Raw genomic sequence first — 15,148 nt, 5'->3', positions numbered from 1 at the left:
GGCCGCTACGGGACTGACCCCCCCCCCCCCAGGCCATAGGGGAACGGCTCTCGTGCGGCTGGAGGCGCCTCTTCCCGGGTGGCTCCCCACACAGCCACGGGCAGGAGCACGCGCCACGTTTTCTGTGACCTGGGCTCAGAAGTCACACCCCGTCATTGCTGTGCTTTTCTGTGTTGAGAGTGCGAGCCCGTAGGCCCAGCGGACGGAGGGTTTAGGTCCACCTCTCGGAGAGAGAAGGATCAAGCGATTGTTGGATGTGTTTTGTTTTTTTATTTATTGTATCTTATCAATTTTTTTAACATCCATTTTTGAGAGCGTGTGAGCGTGTGAGCAGGGCAGGGGCAGAGAGAGAGGGAGAAGCAGAATCCAAGCAGGCTCCGGGCTCCGAGCTGTCAGCCCAGAGCCCGACGCGGGGCTCGAACCCACGAACCGCGAGATCGTGACCTGAGCTGAAGTCGGACGCTTCACCGACCGAGCCACCCCGGCGCCCCTGGACGTGTTTTAAAACACGGCAGGGTTCAGTCTCAGTGTTGAAACCGCCACGTGGTGGTCACGGCCGGGGTGCGCCACGTTTGTTTAAACGACCCCATAGTGCGCCAGTGACGCCGCGGCGAGGGCGGGGTTGGGCGTCCCCTCCTGCTCCCCGTGCCGCGTCTGTCTCTTCCGTAAAATCCAGGCGCCGTCACTGTTTTCCCATTTGCTCCTGCCTCTGCTCTCGGAGAACTCACGTGTTGTCCAGGCCGGGCCCTCCCTTCGGAGCCAGAGCGAGCAGGTGTGGTTTCCCCGTGTCGTTCCGGCTGTCCTGCTCACCGCGTCCCCGTTTCTCTGCTTGCAGTGCATCATGACCCTCCTGTACGCCTTCTCTAGAGACATTTTCTCCGTCATCAACTTCTTCAGCTTCTTCAACTGGCTCTGCGTGGCCCTGGCCATCATCGGCATGCTGTGGCTTCGCTACAAGAAGCCCGAGCTGGAGCGGCCCATCAAGGTGAGGGCCTGGCCGCTGGGGCGTCGGCACGGCCCGGGGCCGGTCGGGGGGTTGGCAGTCACGCACCTGAGAAACAAGGTCCGAGTGTCCGTCAGAGCCCTGGGCTGGGAACCAGGTGGTTCTGTGCCTGTGGCTTGTGGCCGGGCCGGCCGCTGTCCCTCGCTGGGTCTCTGTCTTCCCTCGGCAAGCCAGGGGTCGGGGCCCCTTGTCCGGAGCGTTCTGGTAAGGATCGAGCAAGGTAAACGTGGACGTGCTTGTCCACTAGACCGAGAGTGACTGTTCCTTGGGAATCTCTTAAGTGCTGACACGTGATTGCAGGTGCTGGGGGTTCATCAAAGGATAAAACTGACCCCCTGAGTCTCTGGCCCCCTAGAGCTTCTGTTAACATGGGAGAAGCAGCACACGAGAACCTGAGTGCCAGGTGGGCGGGTGGCCCTGACTGGCCTGGGGCCGCGTGGAACAGCATGTCTGGGGAGGAGCAGGCCCCAGGGCGGGAAGGGGAGGGGGAGGCCAGGCGGGGTGGAGGCGGAACTGGGGCCCCCCGAGGTCTGCCTGTCCGTGGCGCCTGCCCCGGCCTCGCCCTGCCCGGGAGAAAGCCGGGTGCCGGCCCGGCCTGAGGTGGGCGCTCTGCCACCTTGTCACCTTCCCAGGGTGACCTGGTTTCTCCTAAAAGGGGGACCAGAAGGCTGGGCCCCTGCTGAGCCCCGACACTCACATCGTGGCCAGCTGGTGGCAGCTCCCGTCCCTCGTCCTCTTTGTGGTGGCGTGTGGGCCTGCCTGGCAGTGGGCACCTGTCCGTGAGCGTCCTCCCTGGCTCCCCGCCCAGCGGTCCTGCAGAGGCCAGCGGCGTCCAGGAAGGGTTCTTCCGGGGGGGACCCGGGAACCTGGGCCATCTTGGCCCTTGCGTGTGGTGGGCTCTGATTCTTTGTCAGCCTGGACAAGGGGTGGCCGCTGTCCTCGAGTTAGGCAGGGCCCGTGGTGGGCTCTGTGCCCAGGTCAGCAGGGGCCCGCGGTGGCCACTGCCCTTGTGTTATCTGGGGCCCGTGGTGAGCTCTGCCCTTGGAGCCAGGTGGTGCCTGCAGTGGGCTGACCTAGTGAGACCCCTGTTCATCATTGTTCCCCCCGGGGTCTCCTGCGACGTGAGGATGAGCTTGCCTAGCAGAGGGCACAGGGGAGGCAGAATCGGAGGCAGAATTGGGACAGGCGCCCCCCCCCAACCCCCCCCACGCGCCCCCCCCCCCCCCCCGCCCTGGGTCTGTGGGCGGGTCTGTGGCTCCTTTGCCTTGAGCTCTGCGGGTGGGCTGTCTGCCCCCTGCTGTGCAAACCGCGGCTCAGCCTGTCCACAAAGGGCCCTCTGAGAAGGCAGGTGCTGCCGTGTTATTAGCGGGTAGCCGCGGTCTTCCCAGAAGCGCCGGGCCCCCGCTCTGGGTGACGGCGGGAGGGGTGCCGGGCCAGGGTCTCCACCCTGCGACGTGGGAACCGGTGAGGCCGACCTTCCCTGACCTCGGGAAGCCTCCAGGGACCAAGCTGGTTGTCGCCTGTCAGCACCCCCTGTGCTTAGAGCAGTCATCGCCCGGCGCCGCGTGCGGAGGGTCGGGGTCGGGGAGGGGGACCGAGGCGAGGTCCCCACGGTCAGGAGCCCCCACCTCGCGCGAGGCCGGCTCCGAAAACCAGTGCGGGCCGCGGCCGGGCAGGAGCTGGAGCGGCCCCAGAGGTCGGAGCCCTTCTCAGCTGGGGCGGGGGCTGGGGTGCAGCGTGTGCCCTGGGGGTCCCAAGGGGGGGGGTGCCTCCAGCAGGGGCTCGGGGGACACGGTGCTTTCCCCGGGTGGACGGGACTCGTGACGCAGCGGGCAGTGGGAGGTGTGGGAAGGGAGTGCCTGGCGTCAGCTCCCTCCCCGTCCCGTCCCCAGGTGAACCTGGCCCTCCCAGTGTTCTTCATCCTGGCCTGCCTGTTCCTGATCGCCGTGTCCTTCTGGAAGACCCCCGTGGAGTGTGGCATCGGCTTCACCATCATCCTCAGCGGCCTGCCCGTCTACTACTTCGGGGTCTGGTGGACAAACAAGCCCAAGTGGCTTCTCCGTGGCATCTGTGAGTGCCGTTGGGCCGCAGCCGGGGCGTCCCTCGTCCCCACCCGGGGGCCCGCCGCCCCCTCCCCCCCCCCGCCCCAGAGTAGGGCCATTTGGCGCTCTGACCTAACCCCACTGTCCAGGAGCAGTGGGGCGCGTGATGTCCCCAGGTCCCGGGGTCGGCCAGTGTAGGAGAGATGCATCCCTGGCGGGGGGCCCATGGAAACAGCAGGGTTCGGGCCCTGGGACGTGGGTGGCAGTGACGTTCAGCCCACGTGGTCCGGGGCTAAGACGCTCAGCTCGGCAGCAGCTAATCTCAGAACAAGGGATTCCAGAAAACCAGGCTGCCTTTGACGAGCGATGAAATCCCTCCGTCTGTCGCCGGCTTGAACGCAGCTGGTTGACCCAGAAAGGCAGCGGAGGAGAACGCAGGGTCCCTGCACCGCCGTCCTGGGTGCGATGGACAGGCCAGCTTCAGGACCCTGTACTGAAACAGCCTGTGCTGTGGCGGGTCCCTGGAGGAGTCGGGCGGTCTGCAGGCCTGTGCCACCATCACCACGTGCCGTGGGCCCTCGTGAGCTCTCATCGGCGCCCGCCCGCCGTCGCGTTGGTGAAGCTTTGCTTCCAGCCTAGACCACCGGCTCCCGGTCGGTCATCTTTCACCGCCCCATGGGCCCAGAGCAGGAACCCCTCCGCCCTGATGTCAACACCCAGGATGAGTGTTCCCAGAATCTGTGGTGGCAGGTGTCCATCGGGCTCCAGCCCCTCTGCGGGAGCACAGGCGAGCCCCGGAGGAGGAGGGCATGCCCCAGCCCTCCAGCAGCGGGCCCTGCGCCCCATTGTGGTTCCTCATAACCCTGGGCTCTGAAAGCGAGGTGAGGGGTGGGGCCGGCCCCTACCTGTTGCCAGGTTCCTTGGCCACCCCAGCCGGGTGTGCAGGCTGGCACCCAGCGGCAGGGAGGCCGCACATCGGGAAGGTTCACGTAGGAAGGTGGCCGCTCTTGCGGCTTTGGACGGCGTGGCCACGGAGGGGCAGGGGGAGCCGCGGCCCACATCACGCGGGTGCCCCCCCAGCCTAATTCCTCTATCCCCTCCCCCCACCAGTTTCCACGACGGTCCTTTGCCAGAAGCTCATGCAAGTGGTGCCCCAGGAGACGTAAGCGAGAAGGGCCGAGAAGCTGCCGGAAAGAAACGCACAAAGATTGTGATAAAACAACTCACCTCGAAAAGCGACTCTAGTCCGGTCATCCAGGCAGCTCAGCTGAGCGCCCCACACCGTCCCTCCGCCGGGTCAGGGGGCCGGGGCCACAGTAAAAACTGGTACGAATCTAGTCCCAGAAAGTGAACTTCCACCCTTACCTCCGTGAGCGGTGGACCGAGGAGAGGCTGGGCCCCTGGCGCCCCGCGGACCATTGGCCACGTTGGGCCCGTCTCCTTCCCACCTTGGTTTATTTGTATTATTTTTTTAACTTAAGTTTTAGGTCAAGTTGACAACACCATGATGCTTAGTTTCTAAAGAACTGAGGGGGAGCGGGGAGAGTTTCCCCTCACGCCCCCCACGGCACGATTGCCTCAGAGGGACCAGGTCGTTTGCGGAGCGCGACCCTCGGCCTGGTCTCGGTGCAGGCTCCCGGGAAGGGAGGGATTCTGAGCACCAGACACTCCAGTCCCACGAACAGAGCGCCCAACACTCCGGCCTCGCCGCGTGGACCTCAGAGCTGCACTGACAGACGGCGGCCCAGACCACACGCTTGGCTTTTTTTGTCGTCGCTTGTTCTTGTCGTAGACGTAGTGATTTAGCGAACACTAATCTCGGGACTTAGGTCTCTTTGCCTTAAAGACCCAAGGGTAGATTTCCTCTCCCGTCCCCAGAAGAGAGAAGAGAAAGTCACTAGAACAGCGGCCTTCAGAGAGTGACGCTGGCCCCAGCTCCACACAAGGCGGGTCCCGAGCCCGGTGCCTGCTGTAGGTGGGGGCCTCCGACAGAGGTCACGGGCAGCTGGACGATCCCTGAGCTGAGCCGCCACCGGTGTGCACTACCCGGGATGTCGGTGCAGAGCCAGCTCCGGGCCAGACCCCAGTCACCCGGGATGCACTGGGCTTCCGACCTCGTACGTCCCACCCTGGACGCCAGCCTCAGCAACGGCAGCGCCATGGCAGGACTCGGACGTCTTCTGTGCCCGTCGGACGTGGGCCGTGGGTGGCAGCGCCTCCAGCCCGCTCTGCATACAGCATCAGAACCGGGCTATAGCTTTTTCAGGCAAAGCCCCAGACTTGGAATCTTCTAGAACCGACCAGATGAGAAAGGCAGACACTGTGACCCCTCGTGGGCTTCCCAGCCGGGGAGTCCCTCAAGGCAGCCGCCTCCCAGCCGGGGCCTGAAGAACCGACCTCACGGGCTGGACGACACCCCAGCCAACTGCCTGGCCCCAGCCCCGGCCCCCTCCTGCACGGCCGGGCCCTCGTCACCACTCTGACTGCTGCTCCGGAGACTTGTGTCTCTGTGGTTCCCAAGGCGCCTTCCCCAGGGGCGGCAGCTGGGGCCCGGCCAGTGTGTCCTACTCTGGCTGGCGACCCCGGGTTACCGCTGTGTGAGGGCAGGGAGCACCGCCCTCCAGGGTCGTGCGTCTCCCGCCAGACCCCCATCTTAGGCCCCGGGTGGCTCTGCTTTGGTCCCTGACTGCTGACCACCTCCCCAGGGGCGCGCTGAGCTGAGCCCTCAGGCGTCCGGAGGCTGAGAAGTGGGCCGGGCCGCCATTCCTCCTGCTTGGGGGCTGAGCACAGCGCTGGCTCTGGGGGGACGCAGGGGGCTGGGGGGCGGGTGTGGGGAACTGGGGCAGTGTCGCCTTGCGGGGGTGGACCGGGGGCCCGGGGACCCTGTCTCACACAGGCGGCACTGGAGGAGGGGTGCTGGAGGGGGCCCCGGGAGGTCACAGGTAGTTCTGACATGCGACTGTCCCCACATCTGGCTGGCAGGTCTGCCGTGAAGGGGGTCGGAGCCCAGGCTGCAGTTCCTGGAGCTGTGCCCCCCCCCCCCGGCCCAGGGACCCCCTCAGAAGGCGGGGACCACCCAGGCGCCATGCAAGCCCGCAGACACTACACGGCGCCTCTGTGGTGACCTTCCAGGCGGGACAGGGACTCTGTCCGACCACCCTACTGACAGGTGCCCCCGAGCGCGCCCCATTTGTCAGGCTTCGTTTGTTTTAAACCAAACCCTGTCATAACCATGAGCGTTTGTTAGCGGTTCTGCTGTTTGATCCTGTCCGACGTGTCGCTAATTTGCAGGGTGCTGTTGGCAGTATGTCTATTTATTTGCGGGGTCGATGGCCTTGCTGCTTCACAGTGTTCCCGCTGTCTCGTGTCCCTGTTGGCGTCGCGGCCACGTCAGCCCGGCCGGGACACCTGCCGCGTAATGGTGTCGCTTCATGTCTCTTTCTCTTTTCCCGTTAATGGCTAACCTGTTGCGCTGGGCTGGTTCAGGGTGGGGAGTTGGGGGCTTTTCGTTTGTTTTTTAAAGAAAAACGATCAGAATCTTAAGTGCTGCGGGTGGTTTTCTGTGTCCTGTTTCCAGCGCCACGTTCTGGGTGTAGGGACGGGCCTGGGCATTCTCCCCACAGACGGGGGTGACCACACACCTCCTGGCCCACCTCATTCGTTCGCTCATTCATTCATTCACCGACAGGGCCTCCTTGGGGCCGGCAGAGCGGGAGGCCGGACGTGGGGGCCGTGGGCCCTGTCTCGGGATGTGTGGTGAAGGCCGGGCAGGAGGCAGAGAGGCTGGGCGAGAGTCGAGGTCGGCCTCTTGGAGGGGCCGCTGGAGTCCGGATGGAGGAGACCCCGAGGCGGGGAGAGCACCACGGGGAGGCACGAGTAGCTGGGGGTCGGGAGGGAGGGCGGCCCCCGGTGGAGCCACGGTGACACGGGCCCACGGACGGCCCTCACTCAATTCCGGCAAACTCCATTCGGAGCGTCAGCGTTCGTACGGGGCCTTGAGGACCGGCGGGACGGGGGTCTGCCGGGCCGGAAAGGGTGTTTCGGGGCAGCCGCAGCCTGTGCCTCGGTGAATGAGGCAGGACTGTCCGCGGCAGCTGCCTCGTGAGCCCGGGTCAGGGGCACGAGGGCACGAAAGAGTGGGACTGAGGGTTCGGGTGCTCCGTGAAGAGAGCATCTGCTCCGTCACGCGGACAGGGGGCCCACCAGAGGGAGGGGGTGCTGCCTGTGGCCCCGAAAGCCGCCAGGCGCGGGTCCCCGTTGCTGCCACCGAGAACACCGGGACCACCACGGCCCAACCACACGCGGGCTCCCTGCACACCGAACCCCAGAGCCGAGCGGCCTAGGGGACCCCGCTACACCCCTGCTGGACACCCTCCCCCCCCGCCCCCGGGGGCCAGGTGCCCACGACGGTTCTCACTCCTGCCCGAGTACCGGGCCACCCCGCTGTCTGCTCCCGGGAGCCCAGCCGCACTCGCACAGGAGTCCTGCTTCTGTCCCAGAGAGGCACGTGGGAAACCTTGTTGTGACTGTTCCGTGGCCCCAGCCCCCGGGCAGCTGCCCTTTCTCTGTTGTTGATGAAATAGGGTCCTGACTCTGTAAAGCACAGTTCTCAAACCTCCCATGGGGAACAGCCACACACCAGCAGTCCGGCTCTCCCTGTGAGGGGTGGGCAGAGAGAGAAGGTGGGAGAGAGGGAGACGGGGCAGAGGGAGGGGTGGAGCGGGGAGAGAGATGTCCACGAGGCAGGGCACCTACTCAGCCACCGTCCCAGGAGAAGAACGTGTTTGCAGGAGCAGCGGGGAGGCGGGGAGGTTGTGGGGTGCCGGCTGCCACAGGAGACCCCTCGTGGCCCCCCACTTTCTAGAAAATCCTGCCAGGCTCGCTGAATTCACCAGGTGCTCGTCTGGAGAGCCCGGGAGGGGGTGGGCTGGGTCAGGCCAGCGACAGCGAAACCCGCACCATTGCCCGTGCGATTAGCCGGATGCACCAACAGTACGGGGTTTCGGTGGCCGCAGGAAGAGGGGTCAGGCAAGTGGAATGGGGATTCCGAGCACAGCTGGAGGGGATGGGACATCTGGGCCAGGTGACAGAGCTCAGGAGCCCCAGGGTGTCACAAGGACCCCAGGGAGGGGGCGGTGCGACCGCCCGGAGCTCCCCCTGCGCGTGCACCTGCCTCCGGCCGAGGCCCTTTCTGAGCCCCCTGAATACAGGAACTTGTGTGGCCTCCAGAGTCCAAATCCTCGGCCCCCTCCGGACCAGCCCCTGCACACGGGGAAGGAGGGAGGGGCCCCGGGCCTGGAGCCCAAGTCCTTGGGCGCCCTCCCCGGTGAAAGCAGGCAGGCCCTCTCCCCCGCATGCACGCGGGCTGCGCACACTAGACGGGCCCCCCCTGTGGCCCGGAAGTCCTGCGTGCCCGCACGCCGAGCAGGCCAAGGGCCGCCCTCTGGACCTCTCGGGGTCCAGTTCAGGCAAGACCCGGATCTTACTCTTATCCAAAGAGTGATTTAATCCTGCAAGTAGGAGCTCGACGATGTAATTAAAGTCAAAAAAAATGCAAGAACACACACAGCCCTGGGGGTGAGTGGACAGCTGACAAAGCGTGTCTCTACCAGCTCCGCTGGAGAACAAATCCTGTCCGGATCCAAGAGGGCACGGAAGGTTCCAGAAGCTCTCGCTCCCTCCGCGGCCTCGGTGCAGGCTGGCTGCAGAGCGGCACGTGGCCCCGGGGAAGGCCCGTCCCCCCTCGAAGGAGGGCTGGGGCCCCAAGGCAAGGTGTGGCTCTGTCCCTGCCCTCCCCCCGGTGGTCCCTGCAAGCCGCCCTTGTGCGCCAGAGCCCCAGCCAGTCCCGCCCACCCCTCTGGGGAGAGGCCGCTTGGGAAAGCCGCATGGGGGGCTCCTGGGCAAGGAGGCGGTCAGGCCCACGATGCGGGGCTCGAACCCCCAGGCTGGCCGGCCGCTCTCCCGTCTTGATGAACCACCCGCACTCCGTCGGGCAAGCACGAAGCTGACTTCTCTCGTCAGTGAATGCGTCCCCAGCGTTTCCGAAGGGCCACGGTTTCCCCTCCTGGACAGCCGGGGGAGCGGGAGGGTGTCCCTGGACGAGACTGCCACCCCTCCCTGTTCTCTCACTGACACTTCTCCGGGCCTTGATGGCCGCGTGGACGCTCAGCCTCGCCCTCAAAGAGCCACATCGTGGGCTGGGGGCCGAGTCCGGACTTCTTCCATTTGAGCTGTTCCTGTTTGATTCTGGGCTCCACTCGGTCCCTTGAGGACAGTGTGGATCCCACAGCGGGGGATTTGTCAAATAAAATCCAAGTCTGGACTGAGTAAGGAGAGACGTTATTTGGAAGGGGTAGGCTGTCACTGTTGGGAGAGAACGCTGTTCCGACTGTGAACCTGTAGGCACCGGGCTGGGCGCGGTGTGTGTGTGTGTGGTTGGGGGGGTCTTCCTACAATCATCTTAGACATCCCCCCCCGGAGCTAAGGGAAGGGTTCGGGGTGGGCGTGGGGGGAGGGCGGCCGGGTGGGGCGCTGCTAGAGGAGTGTCCCCCCGACCCAGAGGCCGGGCTGCTGGCTCGCCCTGAGCGGCACCAGGGTCGGGGGTCTGGGGAGGACGGGAGGCCAGACCACAGCTTGGTTAGTGGGCATTTTGTTCCGGCGGGTCTGCGGGGTAGAGCGGCCGCGCTCGTCGCTGCCGGGGCGCAGAGGCAGTTTGAGGGCCCGCATCGGGCCTGTCACGGCTGAGGGTCTCCAGTCCCAGGGCGGGGGCTTCTTGGCAGTGAGGCGCTTCCGGAACACGGAGGGGGAGGGCTTGTCAGCCGTGGCTCTTCTCCAGGGTGGCGGGGCTCGCGGAGTCTCAGCCGCGTCCGGATGTGGACGGGGCGTGTGTTCTGTACCCTCCCACGGTGTCGCCTGCCAGCCCCCCCTCATGGGGCCCCACGCATGGAGACCCTGGCCTCACTTTCCTCCCTTTGTGGGGGCTCCTGCTGGCCACGGGGCACGCGGTCTCAGTGAACTTCCTGTCCGCGCGGGGGGACGCATCCATCCAGTGAACCCACGCGTGTGCGGAGTTCCCAGTGTGACGAGTGTGGAGACGCGGGTGCCCCGCAGGGAAGCAGGAAACGGGCGCGGAGGTCGCCTGGTCTGTCCCCCGTGTCTTCAGTGCCGGTGGCCCCGCAGGCAGCGGGTTGTGGGAAGGGGAGCAGGAGGTGGTGGGGACGACAGACCCCCGGGGGGAGCCCGTCCTGACCCCCGCGGTGGCGGTGACGGCACAGCCGGGCGAGCGTGCCCAAAACCACCAGGTTGTCCCCCGTACGTGGTACATCGTGCGGCCTGCGAACGGTGCAAATCACTTCGCGGAGCCAGCAAGGTGCAAACCTTGGACAGGACGTGCCACTGTTTCACTGAAGGGGGGGGGGGAGAGCGTACAAACGTATTTCCCTGACGACAGAGCATCTCTGGGCGAGTCTTGCGGAGGTCAGTCACCTTGGGATCCTCTAGATCTGGAACCCCGGTACCTGGGGACGTGGCAGGAAAAGGGATTTTTGCCGTGTGCCCTTTTTTCCTTTTGTGTCTTGAATCGCAAGGACGACTCACTCGCTCACAAAAACGGTACTTTAAAATTTTTTTAATGTTTATTTTTGAGAGAGAGAGAGAGAGAGAGAGAGAGAGACAGCGAGTGGGGAGGGGCAGAGAGAGAGGGAGACACAGAATCCGAAGCAGGATCCAGGCTCCGAGCTGTCAGCACAGAGCCCAATGCGGGGCTCGAACCCACGGACTGCGAGATCATGACCTGAGCGCCCCCAACAGCACAGTATTATTAACTGTGGTCACCCTGCTATATGATATGCATCGCCAAGATTGACTTATTTTAGACCTGGAAATTTGTACCTTTTTTTTTTTTTTTTTTAATGTTTATCTTAGGGAGAGAGACAGATTGAGCGAGCAGGGTAGGGGCAGAGAGAGGGGGAGACCCAGAATCCGAAGCAGGCTCCAGGCTCCGAGCTGTCAGCACAGAGCCTGACGTGGGGCTTGAACCCACAGACTGTGAAATCATGACCTGAGCCGAAGTCGGACGCTCAACCGACTGAGCCACCCAGGAGCCCCACAGAAACAGTACTTTTTAAATTAGCTTTTACAAATCGCCAGGCCGTCTGGGACGTGCCGTGCCCCCAGGGTTTGTGCCCTTTTCGACATGGTTTTGCAGCACACGCTGGGTGCTATGCTGCCTGGCATCCGCCTCGATCTTGCTGTGGGTTCTCCGTGTGGCCCGCCCACCGCAGGTCCCACCCCCCACGTGAGGACGGGGCATTGGCACCCCTTCCTCGCCAGCTCCCGCCGTGGGCTCCTCGCCCGTCGAGGGCTGGACGTGATGCTCACGGGGCCCCAGTGTAATGCCGGGTGAGGGGCAAGGGACTCTCGTGTCTTGTCAGAGACCTCAAGCTGGTGAGAAACACGTCAGCAGTTACACATTCGCAGGGTCCCAGGAGTCACCGGCTGCCTGGAGCCATCCTCCTGCCTTGTGGGACCTGGTGCCTCAGCAGAGGCTCTGAGAGCCAGCCCTTTAAGGGGCCAGGTGCGTCTGAGACATCAGTTGGTTGATGGTGCACCTCGGCCTCCGTCTGGACGAAGCCTCCTTGGGAGGAGGGTCAGGGGACCTCTCAGGACCTTACTACCGCCCCCAGGAGAGGGTTCTGAAACTCCCGCCGGGATTACCTCTGGGGCTCCACACCCAGAGGCCACACCTCCTGTCCCTGGCATCCTCCACCCTTTCCCTGAGGGGATGACCGGGCTTGCTCCTGCAGGGCTGGGTCCCTGCGATTTGATTTGATGTGATTTGATTTGATGGGCTTGGCAACATAACAAAGACAGCCCAAGGAACCAGCTGTGTCCCCAGGCTACTGTGAGTTAGGATCACAAAGGGCTGCACCAAGGCCATTTTACAGATGGAGAAACTGAGGCAGAGAGCGTGAGCACCGGAGTGGGAGTCGCTCAGTCTGCTGAGAGCATGAACCCCGTCAGGATTTTGTCCTCTCTACCAAACACAAACGATCTGATTGTTTTCGCTAATTACATGTTATTCACTAGGTGATATATGCAAATGTACACGGCTCAAAGCGTCCCAGGTCTGTACAAAAGCGCGTGTCCTGACCCCTCCCCGGTTCTCTTCCCGGGCTTCTGGCGGGGTGGGGTGATAATGAACTGGTAGTGATTGATAAGGGAACACAGCACACCCCCTCCCCCCGCCCAGGGGAATATGTGAGATGTTCCTTGGACTCTCCCAGCTACCCCAGAACACAGGAAAGGGGTTTAAGGGCTTGCCATGGTGATGGGGGAGACTAAGGCAAATGAAAAATTAAATTCCCTTGCTGCCTACAGCCCACTGACGAGTCCTTGAAACCGGCAGTGACCTCCCTCTGTGATGACCCTTTGCTGGGGGCAGAAGGGAATCTTAGCTTAACATCATCCAACCTCCCAACCTGAGGATCCTGTAAGTCAATTTCTTTATCTCAACTGACCCAAGATACATGCGGGCAGTCCTACTCCAAGCTTATGGCCCCTGATATACATCGGAAGGTCCCGTGACTGAGGTTTTATTAAATGGTAATAAACGGCATTTCCCTAGCAACAGCTAGCCCCTCAAGGTCCTGGAAACCTTGCTTCCAAAATTCCTTAGAGACTTACTCTATCTCTGCCCCGCTCCCAACCTGAGGGGATATAATGAGTCACCCGTCACGACTCCAGGGCAGCTCTTCCCGCCCACGGGTCCTGTCCCCCGTGCTTTAATAAAATCACCTTTTGGCACCAAGAATTCTTTCTTGGCCGTCAGCTCTGGTCCACACCCCCATCACCCCTAAACTTCATCAGTAATGGGCTTAAGCAGTGGGCTTAGATGGGTGCATTCGAGGGTACACGCAGAAAGAACTGGAAAGTGCTCTCCCTCACCTATGGAAGGCTGGAAGGAGAAGGGTGGGGACCACCCGAGTTGCTCTCTGGGGAAGGGGAGGCCTCACAAACCCCCGCAGGAAAGTCGTCCAAGCCTGGGAAACCTCCAGAGCCCATTCTGGAAGGATAATGTGTGAGCTGTCACAAAGGGAGGTGACCACTGGGGCCGGGGGCTCTCTGGAAATACCCATCGGGCTGGCCTGGGTTTTTTGGGGGGCCTGGGGGCCTGGGATCGGCTGGACTGGCAGAGCAGTGCAGGCGTCTGGTAAGGCTTCCTGGATCCTCGTGCCCCAAAGACGAAAAGACCGGCTGCGGGATGGTACGTTCGTGCCGCTGTGTGAGCCAGAGCACCGAGCGCATCCCCGTCCCTCTTCGGGGCGCCGGCACCTGGGGCTCGGCCACAGGCTTCTGTCCTGAGCCCTGTTTGTTCACTGTCTCTACCCTCAACGCAAGCAAACATGTGCCAGGTTCCAGGAGCAAACACGTAACGGACACGATGCAATGCGTGCTGCTCCCACTCCTTCAGGGTTCCCAGGATACATCTGCCACCCGCCTCCTTTTCCAAACTTTGTTGAACCGCCTCCCCCTTGCGTCCCGTCCTTGGTGGCCTTCTTCTTCTTTTTTTAATCTTTTAAGTTTATTTTATTTATTTTGAGAGAGAGAGAGAGAGAGGGAGAGGGAGAGAAAGCAAGTGGGGGGAGGGGCCGAGAGAGGGAGAGAGAGGATCGGGGCTCAAACTCGTGAACTGTGAGATCGTGACCTGAGCCCGGATCAAGAGTGAGAAGTTCAGCAGATTGCGGCACCCAGGTGCCCCCCGATGGCCTTCTTTTATTTCTAGAACATTCTGTGCCTGGGACACACCTCAGGGTTTTTGCACATGCTGTGTCCTCACTGAGCCACTCTTCCCTGCCTCCTCGCCTACTCACTGCCACTCCCCTCCCACCTGCGGGGCGTATTGTGGCTGCTCCCTGTACACAGAGTCCTCTCTCCACCCCTCGAGGTTTACGGGATCTTGTGAATTGCCTTTGGCTTCTTTTCCTCGCTCACCTGTAAGAACATTTTCTGGAGATTCCTGGAGACACTTAGCTGGAAGCGGGAGAGGGGGACGAGCTGTCCTGTCGGCCCTCCCGGGGTCTGAGAGGGTCCGGGCCCACCCCTCTCCAGCTATGCAACTCATTGCTCCCCTCTCAGAGCCTCAGTTTACCCACCTGTGATGTGGGTGTGCCAGGTGTGTCCACCCGTCTCCTGGGTGGTAAGGGTTAAGGGAAGTGGCCCACGCTGCATCCTTCCTCCCCCTGTCCACTCCAGGAACCCCTTCCCTTCCAGGAGCCCGAGGCCACTGCCAGCTGCAGGGGACACAGTGGCCCAGGGGCACACGCACACCCCTTCCCAGCACCTGCTTCAGGAGCAGTGTGCGCGTGGCTCGGGGAGCCCTGCGGGAGAAGCGCGGCGGCCCCGGGGAAGGCTCCTGGCAGAGGTGGTTCCCTTCCCCCGGACGCGGCTGAGCACAGCAGGGCCGGCAGGCCAGCCCACACGCAGGGGGGAGCCCAGAGGAGTGGAGGGTGGGGGGAGCCCTCCCTCTGGGCTCCAGTTGTGGTAGAGACCAACTGAGCTCCTCCTGCCGCTTCCCTGCCGGACGCGGCAGGGTCCCGAACCAAGACCCCCGGGGGTGGCCTGCAGCACGCCGGCCATGCTGAGGGCACGAGGCAGGTGCACCGTCCTGTGTGAAAGCTCCCGCCGCCTCCAGGAGCCGCCCGGGATGACAGCGCTGGCGCCTGGCTCGGTCCCGGCTGCGGGAGTGGGCGCCGTCTGGCGCGGCCCAGGGGCCCCGTCAGGCCTGGGTCTCGCCTTCCCAGGGTGGCTGCTGGCCGCTCCCCGCAGGGCTCCCCCAGACTTGCCCTTGGCCGGAGGGTCCACTTGCCTATCTGCAGGTGACCGGCGTCCGCTGCTGGCTGGACATGTGCCGAGGCCCGTCCGCCCCACCTTGGGACAATTCCTGCAGCCGTCCCAGCCCCAGGCTCCTGTGGGGTCGGCCGAGGCCTCTGTCATGACCGCACGCAGCCGGGTGTCCCCTCTGCCCAGTGGGGCCACCCCAGTCAGCCCCCACCTCACACCTCTGGCTCGGAGCCTGCCTTCGGGGAGCCCACGCCAGGCCGCG

The 15,148-nt window shown here is 63.6% G+C and overlaps 1 protein-coding gene across 1 annotated transcript in view; it reads left to right on the top strand.

Moving 5' to 3' along the window:
• The window catches only part of SLC7A5 (solute carrier family 7 member 5), a 31,747-nt gene extending 25,893 nt beyond the window's left edge, over nt 1-5,854 (top strand). The window contains 3 exon segments of the mRNA XM_047078897.1: nt 836-985; nt 2,896-3,073; nt 4,156-5,854. Of these exon segments, the coding sequence (XP_046934853.1) occupies nt 836-985; nt 2,896-3,073; nt 4,156-4,211 (384 nt within the window). The 3' untranslated portion in view covers nt 4,212-5,854.
• The last annotated feature ends 9,294 nt before the right edge of the window (nt 5,855-15,148 follow it).

The sequence above is a fragment of the Lynx rufus genome, unplaced genomic scaffold, assembly GCF_022079265.1.
Source record: "Lynx rufus isolate CCGP_SWC_20201006 ecotype Redwood Valley unplaced genomic scaffold, mLynRuf1.p SCAF_16, whole genome shotgun sequence".
Taxonomy (NCBI): Eukaryota; Metazoa; Chordata; class Mammalia; order Carnivora; family Felidae; genus Lynx; species Lynx rufus.
Note: the sequence above shows the minus strand (reverse complement) of the source record. Positions and strands in the feature narration are given on the sequence as shown.